The 20927-nt window shown below is 46.1% G+C and overlaps 1 protein-coding gene across 2 annotated transcripts in view; it reads right to left on the bottom strand.

Annotated features, from left to right (window-relative positions):
- Positions 1 to 1472: 1472 nt before the first annotated feature.
- Positions 1473 to 20927, bottom strand: part of Abcc4 (ATP binding cassette subfamily C member 4) — a 202819-nt gene continuing 183364 nt past the window's right edge. Inside the window, exons 30-31 of one of the 2 annotated variants that reach the window (XM_057786383.1) lie at positions 12274 to 12408; positions 1473 to 3227 (exon numbers count right to left, since the gene is read on the bottom strand). In XM_057786383.1, coding sequence (XP_057642366.1) covers positions 3120 to 3227; positions 12274 to 12408 — 243 coding nt within the window. In that variant the 3' untranslated portion in view covers positions 1473 to 3119. The remainder of the gene's footprint in view (positions 3228 to 12273; positions 12409 to 20927) is intronic. The other variant, XM_057786384.1, reaches the window with a different exon arrangement.

Below are 20927 nucleotides of genomic sequence, written 5' to 3'. Positions count from 1 at the left end.
CGTGTCTGCGCTCTGTGTGCTGGCACCCAGTTGGTGAGCTTCGGGCAAGGGGGCTGGAGGTTAAAATACACAGACACACACAGACAGACAGTGACACGGGTCATCCTTGAATTCCCCAAGAATGCCCCCTTATTGTGTTCACGGGCAGATTATATAGAGATAGCCACGCCCCAGTCAAACCCACCAGAAACCACTCTCCTGCCATCAGGAACTCATGAAGGTCTCGTGCTCAGAGCAGCTGTAGGCACTCAGATCAGGGGATTACAAGAAATTCAGGATCTGGGGTCTCGCTGCTCCCAACAACAGGGCCTATGGCTTCAGCAAGTGTCATCAAGGTATTTTTCTAAGACACTCATTCACGGGTGTGTGTTACATGTATATCTATGTCTGTGCACTCACAATATCGAGGTCAGGGGACACCTTTCAGGACTTGGTTCTCTCCTTTCACCACGTGGGTTCCAGGAATCAAACTCAAGTTGTCAGGCCTGGTGGCAAGTGCCACTACCCACTGAGCCATCTCACTGAGCTAAAGTTGGTTTGATTTTACTGAGTAGGTTCACGTAGTATTACAGGAGCATTCCTGTTGCTTCATTGGCCTTTAGCAGCTGATAGTCTCAGGGTTTTGCTTAGTATCCCAATTGCAATGTTAAACTGTCTTTTCTCAGCAAGAGTGAGCCCTTTGCCAATTCTGCTCAGCTCTAAGTGGATCCTGAGATTTTCCTAAGGAGCTGGAGGGTTTTTAAGGTTCTAGGACATCAGTTCTGAGACTCTTTTTGTGAACAGTAATGATGGTACGGCTTCATGAACCAGACCATGATCTCCACAACACAGACTCAGTCCCAGTACATCTGAGTGAAGCAGAAGACTCTCGCTCTCATGATTCCCAGGTAAAGTTGCTGCTGGCTGAGGACACGCTCGCTGAGAACCAGCATTCAACAGGGCTTTAAAGAGAATGGCAATAGATTCCTTCTGTGAGTTTGAGGGAAAAGTCACCTTAAGAAAACCCAAAACCGCCGGGCGGTGGTGGCGCACGCCTTTAATCCCAGCACTTGGGAGGCAGAGGCAGGCGGATCTCTGTGAGTTCGAGACCAGCCTGGTCTACAAGAGCTAGTTCCAGGACAGGCTCCAAAACCACAGAGAAACCCTGTCTCGAAAAACCAAAAAAAAAAAAACCAAAAAAAAAAAAAAAAAACCCAAAACCATAACCATCTGATGCATGTTCAAGCCTGGGGACAGAGCTAATATTCCCTTCTAGGAAGCAGTTACCGACACCTTCAGCAGCTTCAGGAGCAACTGTTCCAGGCTGTCTGCAGCCCACACCTGCACTCGGACTGTCTGGTACCCAAGTGGCCAAGAGAAACAGGTGGTGGCGGAAGGTGCCTCTGATTTCACAACAGCTCACTGGCTTTCGCCAGCAAGGACACTAGTCAGTGCGGAATCCCTCACAGAATAAACAGATCTTTGAATGGAGATGAAAACTGCCGTTTATTTCAGTTGAACCTGGTTTGTCCTGTGATGGTGTAAAAACAGAAATGAAACACGTTTATATGACTGACTTTAATTTCTAAATAAACATATATACATTCAAAACATTTCTAAACATTCAAACAGACCTTATTATTGCCATTGCTGCATCCCAGGCTCCTGAAATAGTAACCATGACTACTAATGAATAGATGTACATCACTTATTGGACTAGACATTATTACACTAATTACAGACTTTTCTGAATACCAAACAGCCACTGCACTCCATGTTTGGTGTTTTGCTATGTGTGTGCTTTTGAGGTTTCATTTTATAAAACAGGCTTTGTTCTGTTAACTAGTCTAAAAACCTGATACATATATATGTACATATATATATGTATTTATATGGATTGACATATACACACATGATCCTATGTGAGCATGTCTATATTAACATACGTAACTCGAGGGTAGTTTATTGTGACAGATCATGAAGGGTTCACTTTAAATCATGACAGTAAAGCCTTTAGTAGCATGAACTCAACAGATTGCATGGCTTCCACCATCCAGGAAAATTTAAGACCTGTGGTTACGTGGAGTCCGGCAGGTCCAAGGAAGTGTTGTGGTTGTTGACTGACTAATCAGAAGGTCCCCAAGACCTGCCATTAGTGGTCAGAAGTAAACTGATTTGGATGGGCTCTGGAAAGTGAAGTGTCTGCATGGGTCCTGAGCACGGGAAGCACAGTTACAGCAATGGCCTGCAGCGACTTCCAGGGTTTTCACGCCGCGAGGACCTCTGCATGTCCATTTGGAAGGACTTCACGAAAGGCTTGGCGGCCCATGGAGGTTGACCTTCTGTCAACAGAGGCCAGATGAGAGTAATACTACCCATGTGAGAGCCACTGTTCCGGGAGAAGGACCGCAATGCTGCGTCCATCAGCCCAGGAGCAGTTCATCCTGAGACGCTAACTTCAACCAGAAGGGACGGTGGTGCTCCCTTCAACAAACCGCCTAGCAGGCTCCCACCGAGAAAGCAAAGTCTTACTTTTCCCGACATAAACGTCCGCCCATACTTTAGCCATATATCTTTGTGTACGTATGAGCGGAGGGAAAGTCTCTCTCTATTGCAATGCCATCGAAGGATCTAGTTTTTCTTATTCTTGTTAATTTTACTTGTACTATTTTAGGCAGAGGCCTTTGAGGGGAGGTAACGGGTCCTAGCTATCTATGTCAAAGAAGGTGGGGGGGCACACTGGCAACTTCACACAGTCTTCAAGTAAATGGAGTCCCTGATATAACTGGAAAAGTGTACTTTGAAAGGCAACAGGAAAGAAACGAACTGCTTGCGACAGCTTACAGAACAAATGGCCTTCGGCCCTAGAGTCTTTTAAGGCACAAAACCTGGTAGACGGCTGCTGTCGGTGGCCGGCACCTCGGAATCGGATATGAAGCGCGCAGCTGGAACATTTCAATAAAACAATCGGCCGTTTTGTTAGAACCTGAAATCACTGAACAAAGGTGGAGGGAGAAATCCAGACACCAGTATCTCGTGTGTGAAGGGTTTGCTGCAGAGTGAAAACGGAGTGTGCTGTAGTGTACAAAGTGCAACCCCATCAGGGGAAGGCCTTCGGAACAGGCTCCGCGTCCCGGCAGTCACAACGCTGTTTCAAAGATTGTTAAGGCCGAGGGCTGTCCATTGGAGGTGTTCGTAGCCACAGGGCTGGTGAATGCAATGTCTGGATAATTCCTTCTGAAGTACACCTGTGCAAAAGGCATACGAAGAAAGAACATGAGTACATTTTTCCAAACTTCCCCTTGGAGGCAATGCCTTTTCTGCCCAGGAAATCATAGCGCTCTTTGACGTGCAATTAGAAGGCAGGGCAAGTTCACATTCTGTGGACGATCGGCCCCGTTCAGACCCCCAGAAGGGCTGAATCCCAAACAACTTGTAGGTCCACTTTGGCTCCGATCGCTTTGATGCAGATACGCTTTATCACACCATTAAATTGATAAGCAAAATCATTTTACTGGCTCAAAACCCAGAGATAAATTAAAAACATGGGGACAAAGAGGCCAGGGAACCGAGCATCTGCACTGAAGTTTCTCATTTTCGAGCATAAAGTGAGCACAATAGGCTTGGATGTTAATATCAGGTTGTAATCCCTATACGTTACAAACTCTGATTGACAAGCATTGAAACTCTGGCGTCTACGTAGGAAATATCCTGGCACTTAATTTGTACAGCAAGGCAGCCATAGGGCCTATGGAAACGCGATCTGTGGATAGCAGACCACAGTCATGAAAAGAGAAGCAAATACTGTAACAATGACCCCACCAAGCGACTTCTCTAAACGGGAAGATGATACCGAATAATAGGGCAGTTCTTAGCCGAGCCTTTGAATCCCTGAATTCTGCCAATTCCAAGGAAGAGATACAGGTTCTCTGATAAATGTGTAATCAGAACATAAAGGAAATGAAATGCTGTCAGGTCTCAATGTCCCACAATCACCAGTTTTTAGCGGCTGTATCATATCTGGGTTCCTTGACAGACGCGTATTACAAAATGAAATAATGTCAAGGCTTGTGAGCGCTTATCTCCAGATGTGTTTGGCTTGAAAAAGGACTTCAAATGCAATTTTTTTCCTTCAAAGAAAACCGTGAAAAGTTTTGTCTGAGTCTTTAAACAGAAATTGCACCATCTCTGTGAGCCGACATGCGTCATCAGCTGGGTCCTGTCATGCTGGATCCACTCTGTAAAACCCCAGCTGGCGATGGATTTGTGGGTGCAGTCAACAAAGTTATCATGGGATCATGGACTTCACGAGCAATGAGAAGGTCGCAGAGACACCTACTTCCACAGTCAGTATAGTGCCCTTGGGTTGCCTGCAAACGCCTCCCAAAACACCACCACAAGGAAGAGTCAATTTACAAAAGAAATGTCACTTAAGAAGATCATACTGGAGTGAACTCAAGACTCTTCCCATAACACAAGCTTTCAAAGCCAGGACTTGTTCTTCCAGTGCCCGGGGATTTAAATTTCACATCACCTCCACCAATCTCCTCTTGGAGTTTCCCAGCACCCACATGACTGGCCACAACTGCCTGTAACTCTAGTTCCAGAGGATCTGACACCCTCTTCTGGACCCTATGGGCACTGCATGCACATGGTACACACATACACGCAGGGAACACACCCCCACACACTAACTAATATGGATTCAGTTTTCCACTCAGGAATGTTCTGATGAGAAACCATTTTAGGAGCAGAAAATCCCTAGTTTGACTTTTTCTACCATGTTTATTATCTATCTATCTATCTATCTATCTATCTATCTATCTATCTATCTATGGGCAGGGCTTCTCTGGATAGCTTTGGTTGTCCTGGAACTCGCTCTGTAAACAAGGCTGGCCTTGAACTCAGAGATCCCCTGCCTCTACCTGGGATTAAAGGCATGCCCCACCACTGCCCAGCTTCTACCATGTTCATAACACATTCTGGATAATGGTATGATTGAGACTAGCATTCCTTTTTAAATTTAATTTTTTAATTTTTATTCTTTTGGGAGACAAGGTTCCAAGTATCTCACAAGCTGTCTTTGAACCTATCATGGAGCTGAGGATGACCTTGAACTCAGAACCCCTGCTTCTACCTCCAAATGCTGGGATTATAGTGTGTGCCACTATCACCATACCTAATAAATCCAAAACCAAATCTCTCCTCTCTCTCTCTCTCTCTCTCTCTCTCTCTCTCTATATATATATATATATATATATATATATATATATATATATATATTATAGTGCTGGGGACTGAACCCACAGAATCACACACACCAGGCAAGGTGCTCTGTCTCTAGACTCCCAACTTCATAGCGTGTATTCACAGCAGGTGATGAAGCCAGAAGGTGACTGACTTCTCTACTGGGCCCTCAAGCTGGAGGCTTGGTTTAAGCTAAAAAAGGCCAGTCTCTGTCCTTTTCCTGAACACACGGCTGAGACTGGAATGTCTGCCTGGTCTCCCTCCACAGCAGCGGCCTCATCTGTGAACTGAGATAATAAGAACTTAGTTCACAGGAACTCATGAACGGCTACAAACTGCAGGCTGGAAACACGCTAGGTAAGTGCTGTGTGTGTCAAGGAAGGCTGCTCGGAGAAGCCCCTTAGTGCATGGAGAGGAGCCTTACAGGCATGACGATTCCCTTTCGTGAGAGCATAGGATCTCTGCGGACTCCTAGGTTCACTGTGGTGACGGTGTTAACAAGGAACCATGGTGATCTGGGAGGCAAGAAGCCAGGCTGGGAGATAACTGGCGCTTTCCGAACCAGCACCCGCTGGCTGGCAGCTCTGAAAGCTTAGCTGGCCTTTTCTGCCTCAGTTTCTTCATGAGGCAAATGGTAACAATGGCCCAGCAGAAGATTTGCAGAGACAAAAAGAGACATTGCCAGAAAGCACTAGTCTGTGGTAACTCTCTTGTTCCTCTTCCTTCTTTTCTCTTAGAATGTGCTCAGAGGTTCTCTAACGTGGACTGAAACAAAGACCAGCCATTAACTTGTCCATCAAGATACCATATGGGGACAGTGTCTTCTAAAACACAGAGCAACAGGGCCTCCTTTCATGGGCAGAGAAGAACAGGGGCTTTGATCTACACTGCACTTAGAAGACAACACTCTGTGTGCTAAATTCAGATTCAAGACTGAATTTATTCTCAATAACTGGTTCATTCACGGTAGTTTTCAAAGCCTCATGTTCCTCAACGTTACAGCAGGTCTAACATTAGAATCCATCCCTGGTACTACTGTCACGTTAAAGAATACTGGAGACCTAGTCCTGCTTTGAACAATAGATTATCAAATTCTTACACTCTGAGAAATCACCTTACACATCAAAGATACAGAAGAATAAAAAGAGCTTATAAACTCTCCCATCTGAAACAATGTTCTGTCCACAGCCAGTCTGCAGCTGTGTGATCTGGGAAAAAACCCATCCAAAGTGAAAAGCATTAATGATAATGAAAAGAGTGGTATGCACTCTGTAAAACAGACAAAAAGGAACAAGACAGACTGATGCTGAGAAATGCTCAGTGAGCAGACACAGCTATGGGAAAACATCTGCAATACAGGGAAGAAGATTCAAGAGGGCCACCAACTCTGCAGAGAGTGAGAATCCTGGAAACACAGCAAGCGAGAGCTGAGATGAAACCTAATTAACAGAGGTCAGCAGCAAAGAGGACAAAGAAAAGATCAGGAAATGACTGGCATGCCAAAGGCAGCACAAAGATTATTACTACAGAAAAGAGCAATAGAGTGAGACATGAAAACAGGATTGAGTGAGCAAGCAAAATAAGTGGGAATTAACATTTTTAAGGAGATTAGGGAAAATAGCTTTATAAAACTGATAAAGGTAAAATGATACATGAAAAGCACTGAAAGCAAAGTGTAACAGAATTATTACAGATAAAGCAAACCTATGATTCCAATAAATGTAAATGGGTTAAACCATCTATTATAAAATTGCTAGGATCACATCTCAGAACAAAACCCAACCCCATGCATGTACAGAAGACACACTCTGGATATTAATAACAAAGACATACAGAGTAAATGAAGTCAGGGTGAAGAGGACAATGGAGTGATCTTAGTTTTGGGCCAGCTAGAAGTAAAAGTATTCGATAACTAAAAATAACAACAAAATAAACCCAAACCAGAAAGAATCAATAGAGTGGACACTGATCACCTGTACAGTAGAACTTAGTAATTAGTAAATCAACCAGAGCTAAATCTTTGGGGTAAAAATAACTAATATGGTCAGAGAGGGAGATGGGACGTAAAGGGTGGAGGAAGGATAACTGTAAGGCAGCTATTACAGAGACGGAGATAACTATGTAATGATACAAAGATGCTCTATCGAATGGGGCGGTAGCTCAGTGTAGATAAGGCTCTGGGTTTAATCCTTAGAAACAAATAAAAAACAGAGGAAAGGGTGGTTCTCTTTGGTGTCTGGTGACTAGAAAGGGTGGACACATACACACCCTCAGTGAGGCACATACAACATCAGCAAACCTCTATGCGGGGGGAGGAGCTATAAGACAAGACACCAGAATGACTGAGTTATTTTTTTACTTATTAATATTAAAGAAAGTGAGGGATGGAAGGTGGAGGGGTGTCGCTTCCCAGCAGGGATGAAAAGAGCCAAGTGTGAGGACACACACTGGGGATTCCCTGAGTGTGAGGACACACACTGGGGATTCCCGAGTGTGAGGACACACACTGGTGATTCCCAAGTGTGAGGAGACACACTGGGGATTCTAGTGCTGATGAGGTGAAGATCTCTGGTGCTCCTGGGACAAGCTGAGTCAGCAAGCTCCAGACAAGAGTCTCAAAGGAGGTGGGCAGCACCCCAAACAATGATACTATGTTGACTTCTGGATTCCATATGTGCACACTCATGCATCCACACACACATACATGAGCACACATGGGTACATAAAATAAAAAGTTTACCATATATAAACTTTTGAAATTTGTAGTCTTGGCACAAATCATCTGTAAGGCTGGTTGTTAAAAATAGTTGCTAATGGTATCAGGTGGAAGAGGTCTGGCCTGAAGACTTTCCCGCCTTCTGTTTTCAACAGCTAGAATTCCCTTGCATTTGTGAAATGCTGCACTCCTTCGGAGCTCTGGATGTCTACCATCTTGTCTGACACTCACGGTGTGGAGAGTTCAGCATTGCAGACCCTACCTGTACCACAGAAGGGACCCTCACCTGCAGAGGTATCAACCATTCTTAGGGAATGCCAGCACCTGCCCAGTGCCTCATGTCCTACTCGAACAGGCCCGGGATGTTAGGACTTGGTAAATCTGGGGATGTAACTGGTGACTTCGCAGGTGAATAAGTGCTATCACCATGACAGAGTGGGAACAGAGGAACTTGGGATATTTCAATGGGGGTCTGCTTCATCCAGGTAGAGAATGACAGTCACCTTCCATTATGGGCTCAGCTGTGTGGTGACTCCATTTCTCTTAAAAGCCCAGCTCAGTGTCTTAACCCCAGTACCCCAGGATGCAACTACACCTGTAGACAGTGTCCTTACAGAGGGGATAAAGTTAGAATGACATCTCAGGGTGGCTCCTCGTGTACAAGGACAAATACAAGATGCACGTTGTTGGAGTCCAGCAAACACCCTCATGCTAAGGCATCTGAAAAGCACTCTGCTTTGACACAGACCCCATCTAAAGGACAAACTCAGGACAAGTCAACAACAACCCTTTCAGAAAGGAATCTACAGGTCAAGACCATGTGACTTGGAAGTCCCTCATCCACATGTTGGGACTGAACTGAGAGCAATGAACTCTGCTCTGTGAGAGGAAAAGGCTGGTTGGTGCTGCCTAGGCTTAGTCTATAGCCCAATGGGGTCCGTGTCACAGTGCTACAGTTCTGAAAGATGCACGGAGGGCTCATTTCATGCACGTAAAATACCGGCAACTGGACAGCTTGTCTCCTAAAAGAGCCTCGGTGTGCACAGTAAGAATGCCAACTGAGATCTATGTCTCTTCCTGTCTGTCTGTAGACGGAACCAACTTGAGAGGTGAGGCAGGGCTTCGAACCAGGTTTAATTCTACGACCTGCCACCACACATGCCTGGGGAACAGGCCCATCATAGATGCCAAATGAACAAGGGGTAGTGTTTTTAAATGTAGTACCTAGAGAGCCAGGCATCAGATTCACCCGGCAATGCACCCTCTACTCTCTGAGGTTCTCAAACCCTTGACCTAACCACTTCACTATCAGCCCAGTGGAGGGAAAACCTGCCATGAGGATTGACAGAAATCACACACCCAAGAACTGAAAACACACACTGAAATAACTCCTAAAGAACAACAGAAAGCTAAGTGTGCTCGGTCTTTTTTTTTTTTTTTTTTTTTGCAGCGGGGGGGATGTCAACCAAGAAACTGCTTCCATCATACTGGCCTGTGGGAAAATCTGTGGGGACATTTTCCAGATGAATGATTGACGTGAAAGGGCCCAGCCCACCATGGGCAGGGCGGTGGTTCTGGGTTGTCTAAAAAGCAAGCTGCTCAAGTGAGGAGAAGAAGCCAATGAGCAGCATTCTCCGTGGTGGCCGCATCAATTTCTCTCCTTAGGTTCCCACCTTGCCTTCTCTTGATGGACTGTGGTTGGGACCTGTCAGCCAAAGACAACTTCCTCCCCAAGTTGCTTCTGGTCATGGTCTTTATGAGCAGCCATCAAAAGCAAACTAGATCAGGACCGATTGAAAGCACAGGATTGAATAGAAGAGCATAGAGATATTTCTCGTACTGTGACCTGAACTCTTCTCTGCATGAATGATACCCCTGGATTAAAATGTTGATCAAAGGGGGAGAACTGGAATTCCTGCTACAAACAGGGTTATCGGTGGGCTGTCTCACCTCCTATGGCCCCGCTTTCCTCATCTCTATAAAATAAACATGTCGCAGGGCCGAGGGGATGGCTCAGCTAGTTAAGCGGTGCTGTATAGGCACAACTGGGTTTAGACCCCAGAATCTGTGTTAGAGTCCCGTGTGCGCCTGTGATCCCAATGCTGAGGCAGGCGGGGGTAGGGCTTGCTGACCACCAGCTACCAAATCAGCAAGTCCCAGGAGCAGTGAAAAAAGGAGGTAGAAAGAGACTCAGTGTCAACCCGTGGTCTTGATACAAATACACAAGGGTGTGTGCCCCTGTATATGCACATATATTCCACGAGAAAGGAAGGAGGCTTTGGGATTGTGTTCATTTACATGATGTAGATCCAACTAAACTGGATGACCATTCGTTATTCAATGTCTCTTTCTCTCCATCCAACATCCCCCTCCTTCAGAGACTAAACCAGAGATTAAACTTAGGGTCTCAGACACGCTGGGCTAGGGCTTTACCACTGGGCAACACCCACAACCCACAACAGCTGTGGGGCTTTGAGGGGCTTAGGGTGTGGCTCAGTGGACAGAGTCACGTGTCTAACAGGACCCAGACACTAGGTTTTATTTCCAGCACAACAGTGTAAAAGGTGGGAGAGGGATTGATGCATAGGCGGGGAATGTCTCTCTAATACACAATGCTTAACGTTTGAAGTTCCTGGTCGCTGATGCTCAAATGACTGGGTCTGACGAAAGGGAACATGGGCTGGGGAAGACTTTAGAAAAGGAAGTGTTCTAAATATTGAGTGCCGCCAGCTCCAGTACAGCATTCCAAAAGGTAGCCTCTCACCTCAGTCACCCAGCGTAAGTCCTTGTGGGAAGTTCCGAGCACCAGCGCTCTGGGCCCAAGTCGAGGTTATAAATGCATGGCCTCCAATCTCCTGCTAGCTATGTGATTCTGGGCACTTCCTGTTGTTCTCTGAGCTGTAACCCCTTAAGCAGACAATGTTCTGAGACCCTGGGTCATATTCCAGACCACCACATCCAATGAGTGCTAAAGCCTCACTGTCATCGCCGCCGCCATCATGGTTAGTACAGGAAATGCCGCTTGCTGGTTCTCTGCTCTGTCAGCATCACCAACGACTAAAGGCGTGCTAACGTTCTTAGCACACAGTATCCAATATAATACTTTTATATACACAAACACATCTAGCAGTTTTTAAAAGTTATTTATTTATTTATGTGTTACTGTGTGTCTCTGTGAGTCTGTAGACCTGTGGGGGTGCCTGATTTGTTACCTGAGTTTGGGGACCCGAACTTTGGTCCTCACGATTGAGCAGCAAACGCTCTTCACTGCTGAGCCAGCTCTCCAGGCCCCACTTACAAGTTTTTAAAAAATGGAAGTAGGATTCAGTAAAATAGGGAGAGGACACAGACCTTCCCCCTCCCTGTTTTGAGGTGCTGGGCACATCCAGACCTCGTGCATTCTAGGCAGGTGCTCTAATCCCCCCGACGGCACCCCAACTCTCCTCCTGTCTAAAGAGTGAGGAGACGGTAGTGATACAAGGGGACTTAGCCTTTAGGTGGAATGGCCTGCAAGGGACGGGGGGCGCCTGTCACTTATTTTCTCCTTCTGTCGTCTTTAATAGACACACAAATAAATGTCACACAAACCCAAGCAATTTTATTCTGCCCATGGAGCTGAAAAATCTGAGAAATAACGGAAATGAACGAAGGTGGAAAAACGAACCCCTCTTGTGGCATCTGGAGATGAAGAATGACAAAAGACCGTACGGCATCCAGTCCTTTAAACCAAAGCGAAGTCACCTGCGTGCCATCGTCTATGGGCGGGGACGCTCCGTGTAACCTGAATGTCTTTAAAGCCTTTTCTACCTTCACACACTAGGCCATAGACGTACATATTTATGTAAATATATAAATATGTCATATATATATATAAATTATAAATGGAGATGGGGTAGAAAGATATAATAGTATTCTTTAAAAATTATAAAGCAAAGAATTAAAGTCACTTAGATGTCTCTCTGGTAGATCCTTCTAGAACAAGCAATATTCTATGTTCACCTAACCCCTCTCTAACTTCCTGGATGTACCCCGACAACACCTTCACTGCCAATGTGTTAAGTTATCAATAAGATGTAAGAAAGAAATTTCATGAGTCTGCAGTTAGGTTTACTGCCTCTTAGGCACGCCTGCTTGCACATGCGTGTTCGCACGCACCCAGCTCCTGCCAAGTCCTGGTAGACCTGACTTCAACCCTGGACGTGTCGGAGCTTTGTCTCCAGAGGCTTATAATTGAAAAGGGCACACGGTGCTCTTTACCAGACCCCTGGTGCCAAACGGCGAGGAGGGAGCTGGTGAGACACGCCGTAATTAAGACTCCTGGGCGAACTCACCTGTTTTGCTGTTTCGGTGAGGGCAGCGGCTTCCCCCTTGCCCAGTTGCTGAACCATCTTGTAGAAGAGGCTCTCTGGATTCTGTAGCAAAACATACGGCTCATCATATTCTTTCAGTCTTCCTGAATCCAAAACCTGGGCATCAGCAGAAAGAAGCCCACTGAGACACAATGTCTTGCAGCAACGTATTATAATGCAGACAATACTTCGGAAAGGGGCTGGGCCAGGGAGAATACAGACTGTCTATTTGGGTGGTAGGCCTGGAAGGTTCTTGAAAGGCTTGATTCCCCTGAGCTATGAAACAAACAAAGGCCTAACCTGACCTTTTATTATTATAATGCTGCAGGAAAGTTAGAAAAATGGAAGTTCTAGACTATTATTACAGGCTCTCAGCTGTCTGCTGCTCTGTATAGTCTGCCAAGGCGGGGGGGGGGGGTGCTGTTATTAGTGCTGTTAAAAGGCTCAGACTCTGAGCTTTGGGGTACACACACATATATGCAGAGCTAGGAAATCTATGGACCCAGGAAAGTTGACCTCAGTTTATTTAGAATGTGGGGAATGTCAAGGAAGCCAAACAACAGTGGCCTGAAAGGTTGCCAAGCTGGTTTGATAGAATCTGGGCGGTTGCCAGAGAAGCATGGGCTTCTAGAGTTTATTTATGATGCTGGCAAGGTGGGCTATGCACCAAATGCGATCACAGGCAAGGCTAAGCCGCCTAAAGTCACAGTGCTGGCTGTGGTTTGTTATCACCAGTGTGACCGATGAGTACAAGCAGCTTCGGCACCACCGCTGCGCACAGAAGACATCTCCAGAAACCCCAGTTCTCTCTGGCACACCTACAGAAGCAATGCAGGGACTGAGCCTAGAATTCCGGCGATCCCACGTCCACAGAGCCCACGGCGGCAGCCCAGTCGGAGCTGCACAGGGCCAGGTATCTGTTGCTGACCTTTCTTTCCTGGCTTCCTTCTCTCTCCTTTTCCACATCTGCCTTGCTCACTAATCTACACTGGAAACGGAAAGGTGGCGGGAGGCGCTCTTCACCTTGCATCTCTACTTATTAGTGGCTTTGGCTAATGGTTTCAGACAGAAGAGCGAGTTGGAGACAATTGGCCCAAATGACGCACCTAGGGAAACAGCCCCGATGCTAAGTGGTAGTTAGTTCTTCATTTAGGTTGTATTTAGAATAAATCCATCTTAAGAGAAGATGCTGAAACTCTAAGCAGAGCATCGGTTGTTTTCCACATTTAGATACTGCAGTTAATTTGGCCCATAGTATTTAATCGGAAACATTTATTGAGTCTCTCTCCTAAAGGGTATTTTCCCATTAATCTTTTGTTTACTACTGTGAATTGCTGCTAAGGGCAGCTTTCTCAAAAAGAGTTCAAGAATAATTGAATCTGTCACATCCACACAATAATTAAAATGTCCTATAATTTGGCACGCCAATTTAGATGCCCCGAATGTGTAATTTTACTTAAGCATTGCATTACAGGGTATGGCCACTCCTCCTGACGTTAACGAAGGGGGAAAATCACAATGTTCAAACACAGGTCTCTCCTAGGCTAAAGACTAAGTAAATGAGTCAAATTACTTCACAAAATGATGAACTCTCTGTTCTGCAAAAGCAAAAAGCAAACTCACAACCACACTTCAGAGGCAGACACTGAGTTCTCGGACTGTACCGACTGCCTGCAATTATAACGACTGCTCTTTTGTCCCTCTCCAGCTTCCTACTGAACATACTGAAATGTAAAACGGCGACTCCTTGCCCACACCACACAACTTCTGAAGCACACGAAGGTCACGCAGACCAGCCCATCTCAAAACTGACCCCATTTGTGAAGGTCCAGCCAGGAAACACTCTCAGAAGGCAGGAGGGTTTGGAACAGAAGCGACAGAAAGACTGTTGGTATAAAATGTTCGGGGACTTCTTAGTATTAACTTAATAAAGTTTAATTTAGTGTGCTGAGAAATTTAATGACTTAAAAATGCTTATTTATTTCTAACTATGTGTATATATGTGTCCCTGTGTGGATGATGTTCATGTGTCCATGTCCATTCATGTGTATGTTAGTCTGTCCATGTCTGTGTATGTCCCTGTATGTGTCCTTGTGTGTTTGTGTCCATGTGTATGTCTGTGTCTATGTCTCTCTCTCTGTGTGTGTGTGTGTGTGTGTGTGTTATTAGAAGCTGAACCCAGGCTGAGCTACCCTATAGCTAGCCCTGGGATAATGCATATGGAAACCGTATTTAAGGACTCTATTGTAGTTTACTCTGTGTGTGTGTGTGTTTGTGTGTGTGTGTATTTAACCGTATTTAAGGACTCTATTGTAGTTTACTGTGTGTGTGTGTGTATTTAACGACTCTATTGTAGTTTACTGTGTGTGTGTGAGTATTTAACTGTATTTAAGGACTCTATTGTAGTTTACTGTGTGTGTGTATTTAACCGTATTTAAGGACTCTATTGTAGTTCACTGTGTGTGTGTGTGTGTGTGTGTGTGTGTATTTAACCGTATTTAAGGACTCTATTGTAGTTTACATTTCCAGAACGTTATCTCACAAACGTTCCTAAGTTCTAGGGCTAGGGATGTATCTCTCCACAGTAGAGGGTGTGCTTTGTATGAAAGGGGCCTTGAACTCAACCTCTACCAGCAAAAATAAGCAATTCCCACAATTCTGTCCTACAGCTCCAAGTAAAAACTGTTCGACTGTGGCTGAAGACGTTGACTCAGTGGTCAGGAGCGTACACAACCCTTGCAGAGGACCCATGTTAGTTCTCAGCACCAACATGGGGTCACACACACACACACACACACACACACACACAGAGTGATGAACTAAGAGTCGGGGGACGGCACACCCTGGTATGTGTCAGTGAGACCAATGACAAAGGCCATTTCTGCACAGGACGTTTTTGCTTGGTTTGTAAAGGGCAGAGTCCGGCCTGGAGAGGTGGTTTGGTGGTCAGGAGTACAAGCTGCCGCAGACTCCAGTTTAATCCCAGGCACGCACATGGCAGCTCACAGTTGTCTATAACTCCAACTATGCTGGATCCACTGGCCCCTTCTGGCCTCCACAGGCACCAGGAAAGCATGCGGTACATAGACATTCACGCAGGCAAAACACCACACACACAAAATTAGTAACCAAATAAAAACAACAAAAACCGGGTCTTCTGTAGACCAAGGTAGGGCCTCACACCTTGGACTTCGAGTTGCCATGTCCTTCTGCCCTTATCTCTCTGATGCTCAGGTTACACATGTGAGCCATCACAGTTGGTTTGTATGGCTTGGGGAGATCACACCCAGGGCTTGCTGCACGCTACCTAAGAACTCTGACAACTGAGCTACATTCCAGTCTCAATCTCTGTACTTGAAAAGTAAAATAAAAACGGGCATGGCTTGACTACTCATGGCTTCTAACATCATCACCATTGACTCCCCAAACAAATGAGACAAATAGGCCAGCATCTCCCTTTTGCCTGCCCATTCTGTGACATCACCATCTGAGGAGTGGAGACTTGGAGGTGAACCAGATGGCTAGCCCACTTCGGTTTCCAGTGCAAAACATTTATTGTCAGATATAAAGAAAAAAACAGCAAAGAGAAAGTAAAACAATTACATTTCTAAGATACCTTTTCATTTGGACATGATAACTTTAACTGACTCAAAAATATATACTTATAGGCAGAAACATGTCACCTGTCCACTCTCCATGGCAATTTTATCGAACTGAAGATTCAAGTTCTACACTATATACTGTGTGCTTGGCATACAGTCCCCAGTGAAGAAAACCAACTTTTGTTCTAATTTAATTTTCAGGATTAATAAGGAAAGAGTAAGGTACAGCCAAAACACACTGGGAGCCAATTCAGGTGACCTTGTTTACTGTGTATTTACTCGGCACGTTTTGATCACACACCGCATCCATGTCATTAAGCTAGTTACTGTGGAAGAGGAAAAGACAGGTCTCCACCCAGCCTTCACAGAGCCTGTCACCAAAACAGGCAAAAAAAGAAAACATTCAAGCAGCCATCACAAAAGATATCAAAACAAGAGCACCACACACACACACACACACACACACACACACACACACACACACAGCATGACATGGAAGCTGGAGCTAACAGCATCAGGCTCCGAGGAAGAGTTTTATCGAGGACAGAGCAGAGGAGTGGGCTGGACCAGTAGGCAGATCTGGACACACAACATGAGCAGGGTTGAGACACACTGCCACCCATCCCAGGACACGCTTGTGTCTAGCTCACTGTGGTGTCGCCAGGGGCTGGCGCTACCCACAAGGACCCCGTTTTCAATGCACAGGGGCTGAAAACCAGAGTCAGAGGACGTCCAGGGGTGGGCAGCGTGCAAAGGCAGGAGGAGAAAGAGGGCAGAGATCTCTGAGAGCCATGAGGCAGCACAGTGGGATCAGGATGGGAGAGAAGGACTCAAGAGTTCCACATGCTTCAAACCGACAGCTGTGGGCAAGACGGAGCTTAGAAGGAAGGAAACGAGGACTCAAGGCACCGACTCTGTTAAATACTAGGGAGGAGAAAGAAGGAGGAACAGGCAGTTGCTGGAGTGGAAGTTGGGGTGCACATGGGGTGGGGGAGCCAGGAAGAGAACTTTGTATCCTTAGTCACTATACGGACAATGTGACCAAAGGTCTCGACATGGCTATCCCTGAACAGAAAAAAAGTGGAATTTCCATATTTCTCTTAATGTGTTTTGTAAGAACAGTCTCCCGGCACGTTCTGCTTAGACCCTTCCCTTCCTGGGCCCAAGTAAACTGTAAACCAAACCGCACATTAACACTTATGTGACAGCAATGCCTCAACCCTAGGTCTCTCCAGGAACGACTTCAACATGCCCACTGCCATCCAGCAGGTTAAGGACGGAGAGATTCTCCTGGATGAGCCGAGCGGTTACGTAAGCTCATCGGAGCCGCGTTATCAGACCTACATCTCTGCAGTCCAGGCAGTCGTCCTCCAGATGTGAAAGCGAGATGGTCCCGTTTCAAAATAATTTAATCCACTTTATCCACAGGGCATAACCACGCCTTCAGACATTAACAAAAGGAAAAAGATACTGCAATTATAAAATATAGGTCTCTCCCATGCAAAAGACTAAGGTAGTAAATCAAACTGCTTTATAAAATGATGACTTTTCTATTCTGCACAACAAGGAAGTAAACCTTGGTCTTCACCGCCCCCCCCCCCACTCACATTTCTTCTCCTGGAATCCGAGCTTCCAAGTTAGTTAGAACATTTGACCTGAAACTGTAAGCACATTTTTGAAGAAACATGTTTTTTGTTTTCTTTCTTTTCTTCTTCAATGACCTAATTTTGACCAAGTAGGCTTATCAAAAAAGTTCCACAAAGGCTCAAAAACAGAGCTGAATAAAAGTCCAGTTAGTCGCCAGTGGTCTGCTTTCCTAGTGGGGTGTGTTACTACAGCGACTGGCCTTATCGTCTCTGGGAAAACAACTAAGAAGAAAGGTAAAGATTACAAGACCACAGTGTGGCCTGTCAACAAGGAGCCACAGCCCGAGTCTCTGAGCCTGCGGTTCTCTACCATTTAATTCCCCAAGAATTCCCTGACTGCTGCCAGAAGGGGTGGCTCACACAGGCAGGGGTGATAGCTGTGGCCCTTTCCAAACATCTCTCTCTCTCTCTCTCTCTCTCTCTCTCTCTCTCTCTCTCTCTCTCTCTCTATCAGGAGAACCCACAGAGCTGTGAGGACAGAGGTGTGCAGGGACCAGAAGGGAACACTGCTATTGGCGGAAGGGAAGGCAGATGTCAGGTACTCAGTTAATCCTAAAAAAAAAGACAAAAACCCACGAGAGGGAGGAAGCTGCTTTTAAAGTGGAGACAGTGCTGAGCCTCGGGAGAAGGAGGCTAATTGTCTGCCCTGCTCCGCTGTTTTGTGGAAACTGAGCAAATGGATGTGATTAAATTAGTTGTCATAAAGACTACAACGCGCTTAATAAAGTTAGAGTGGGAAGAACATCTTCATAGAATAGGATTCTAAGCCTAACACATTAACGGTGCTTAATGAACCAAAACTGGTTAAGAATCCCTCTGGAGAGCCAATACATAAACAAAGCCATTAATTAGGTCACACTCGTTTCCCAACAAGCCTTTTATTGGATTCACTCACAGTAAACACAGCCATACCCATCCGCCTTTGTGGCGTATTCACCGAAGCAATGAAATGTAATTATTACACGTTAATCACTTGTAATCGCATAACTTCACGGGGACACGCTACTGCTTCTGGCCTTCGGCAGCATCACTTCCCTGGCCACTCCCTGAGCCTGGATCCTGCTCTCTGGTGCATGAGGCTGCGCAGGTGGTTGACATGATGTGATAGTTTGAATGAGAATGGCCCCCATCGGCTCCTATGTTTGAATGCTGGGTCCTTGTTAGTGGAACTATTTGGGAAGGATTAGGAGGTGTGGTCTTGTTGGAAGACGTGTGTTACTGGGGGTTGGGGGAGGCCTTTGAGGTTTCAAAGGTCCACACCAAGCCCAGTATCGTCCCCCTCTGCCTGCATACCAGGATGTAAAGGTCTCAGCTACCACTCCAGCATCAAGATGAGCGTGGACTAGCCTCTAAAACTGTCTCAGTCACGGTGTATCTACACAACAACAAAGCAGTAACTAAGACACCTGTGTGTGTCTTTAAGGCTTAGAGCAACAGAATAGAAAGCATGTTTTCTAGAAAAGGAGCAGGTACTTTTAGGGCAAAAAGAGCTTCAAACTTTGACCAGGGTGGTGTTAATTGGGTTCAGTAGAACCTTTTGGAGGTGGGCACTATCAGGGAGGGTTAGGACACTGGGGGTGCGCCCCTGGAGGGGAGTGGGGGATCGTGGCTCCTCCCTTGCTCTTTTGCACCCTGGCCATGAGCAGAGAGCTCTGCTTGGCTGCACATTCCCCTAGGATACACCACTTCACAGAACCAGACAATCAGACGGGATCTTCCAAATCTGCAGCCAAATCAAATCTTTCATTTAAAAAAATCTGATGATCTTCAGTATTTTGTCACAGCGACAGAGCTGGCAGACACACTGGTGTTCGACTGAACTGAAAGTTGAGGTGTGAGCAAGTTCTAGAATACAACAACCTGGGTGAACAGAGCAGAATCCAAGACCCCATCTCTGAAAGCAGAGGCTGCACATCTTTTGGGTCCCCTCAGTTGGGAGCCTGTGTCATCCTTACAGAAAGCTGCTCAACTGACCACACTTGCAAATCCTGGTGGATCTCCTTTGATACTGCAAACTCTACACTGAAGACTTCCCCACATTAGAGTTCTGAGTAGGAGGGGCAGTGCCATAGGGACTGGCGAGGTCACGTGCTCAAAGAGAACCCTCTTCCAAGTTTTCATCCCAGGTCTCATCCGTGCATCTCAGTGTTCACCTTGAAAACCAACGTGGTCGGACTCCTCTCTCTCTCTTCTCATACTTTATCTGTCACATCTAGTCACACCCCTTGCAATTTCTCCCAAACTCATTCCCTGTACTTTTCATTGCTAGCGTCTCAGTCTATGCTGCTAGCGTCTCAGTCTATGCCGCCAACGTTCAGGAGAGGAAAAGCACACAATTGCCAGAAAGAGAGCAGACAGACAGACACACACACACACTCACACACACTAAAGGACAAAGCAAATACCACCGTGGCTTCACCCATAGCAGAGAGAGGATCATGCAGTGGGGTGAGGCTAGGAAGGGAAGGGAAGGCCAGATTATATAACCTACTTTGTCAAACCACGCTAAGGATTTAGACATAGATAATGAGAGAAAAAAAACTCTGACTCTGAAGATTTAGCAGGAGACACTATTGAGCAAAAACACTAAACCCTGTGGACAGTGCCAACAGAGGTGAGCGGCAAAGGGGTGACTCGTGAACGAGGCGTTCACAACTGTGGGTCAAATAGTGATTGAAAGATTTAGCAGTGACCAGTTGACATTTCTGCAAGATCTGCCCTTCCCTGCTGGTGGCAGGTGAGCCCCATGGAACAGAACATATCCACATGCCCAGCATCTGCTGGCCAAGCAGATGGTTCTGGGTGTGTAAGAAAGCAGGCCGAGGAAGCATGGGGAACAAGCCATTAGAACCCTTCTTCCACAGCCTCTGCTTTGGTGTCTGTTGGAATATGTTGGCTGGTGAGAGGTCGCAGTTTGCCATAGCCTGGCAGCTTTCTCTAAGCTTGGCGATAGGGAAATGCCCTCCCTCCCCAGCAAGACTTCCTGTTCTCTACCTGCTCTTATCTGGAGGATGTCCCTGGGCCTGGAGGACTGCCCTTATCCAAAATCGGTCTCTAAACAAGATGCCTGATTCATCTTTAGCTTGACCCTTGGCACAGACCCCTGCTGGGAAGACTGGTGCTAGGGGCTCTGAGATTGGACCTGACTACCACATACTAAGCCTTGTGATAGCAGCAAGCCATTTAGTACAAATTAGGGTTTGTCCCCAGGCTCCTCAATCCTATATATTCCTTATACTCTGGAATAAAGTTGAACCGGTTTACCAAAGTCTGTCTCCTAGAGGGCTCCCTCTGCCTGTGCTCATGGGCCATACACAAAACTTTCTGAGTGGAAAAGACGATGCCCCCCACAAGTTTTTGCCTCAGGTTTCTGCCCTCATTTTCCCGG

The sequence above is a fragment of the Chionomys nivalis genome, chromosome 12, assembly GCF_950005125.1.
Source record: "Chionomys nivalis chromosome 12, mChiNiv1.1, whole genome shotgun sequence".
In the NCBI taxonomy this organism is placed as follows: Eukaryota; Metazoa; Chordata; class Mammalia; order Rodentia; family Cricetidae; genus Chionomys; species Chionomys nivalis.
Note: the sequence above shows the minus strand (reverse complement) of the source record. Positions and strands in the feature narration are given on the sequence as shown.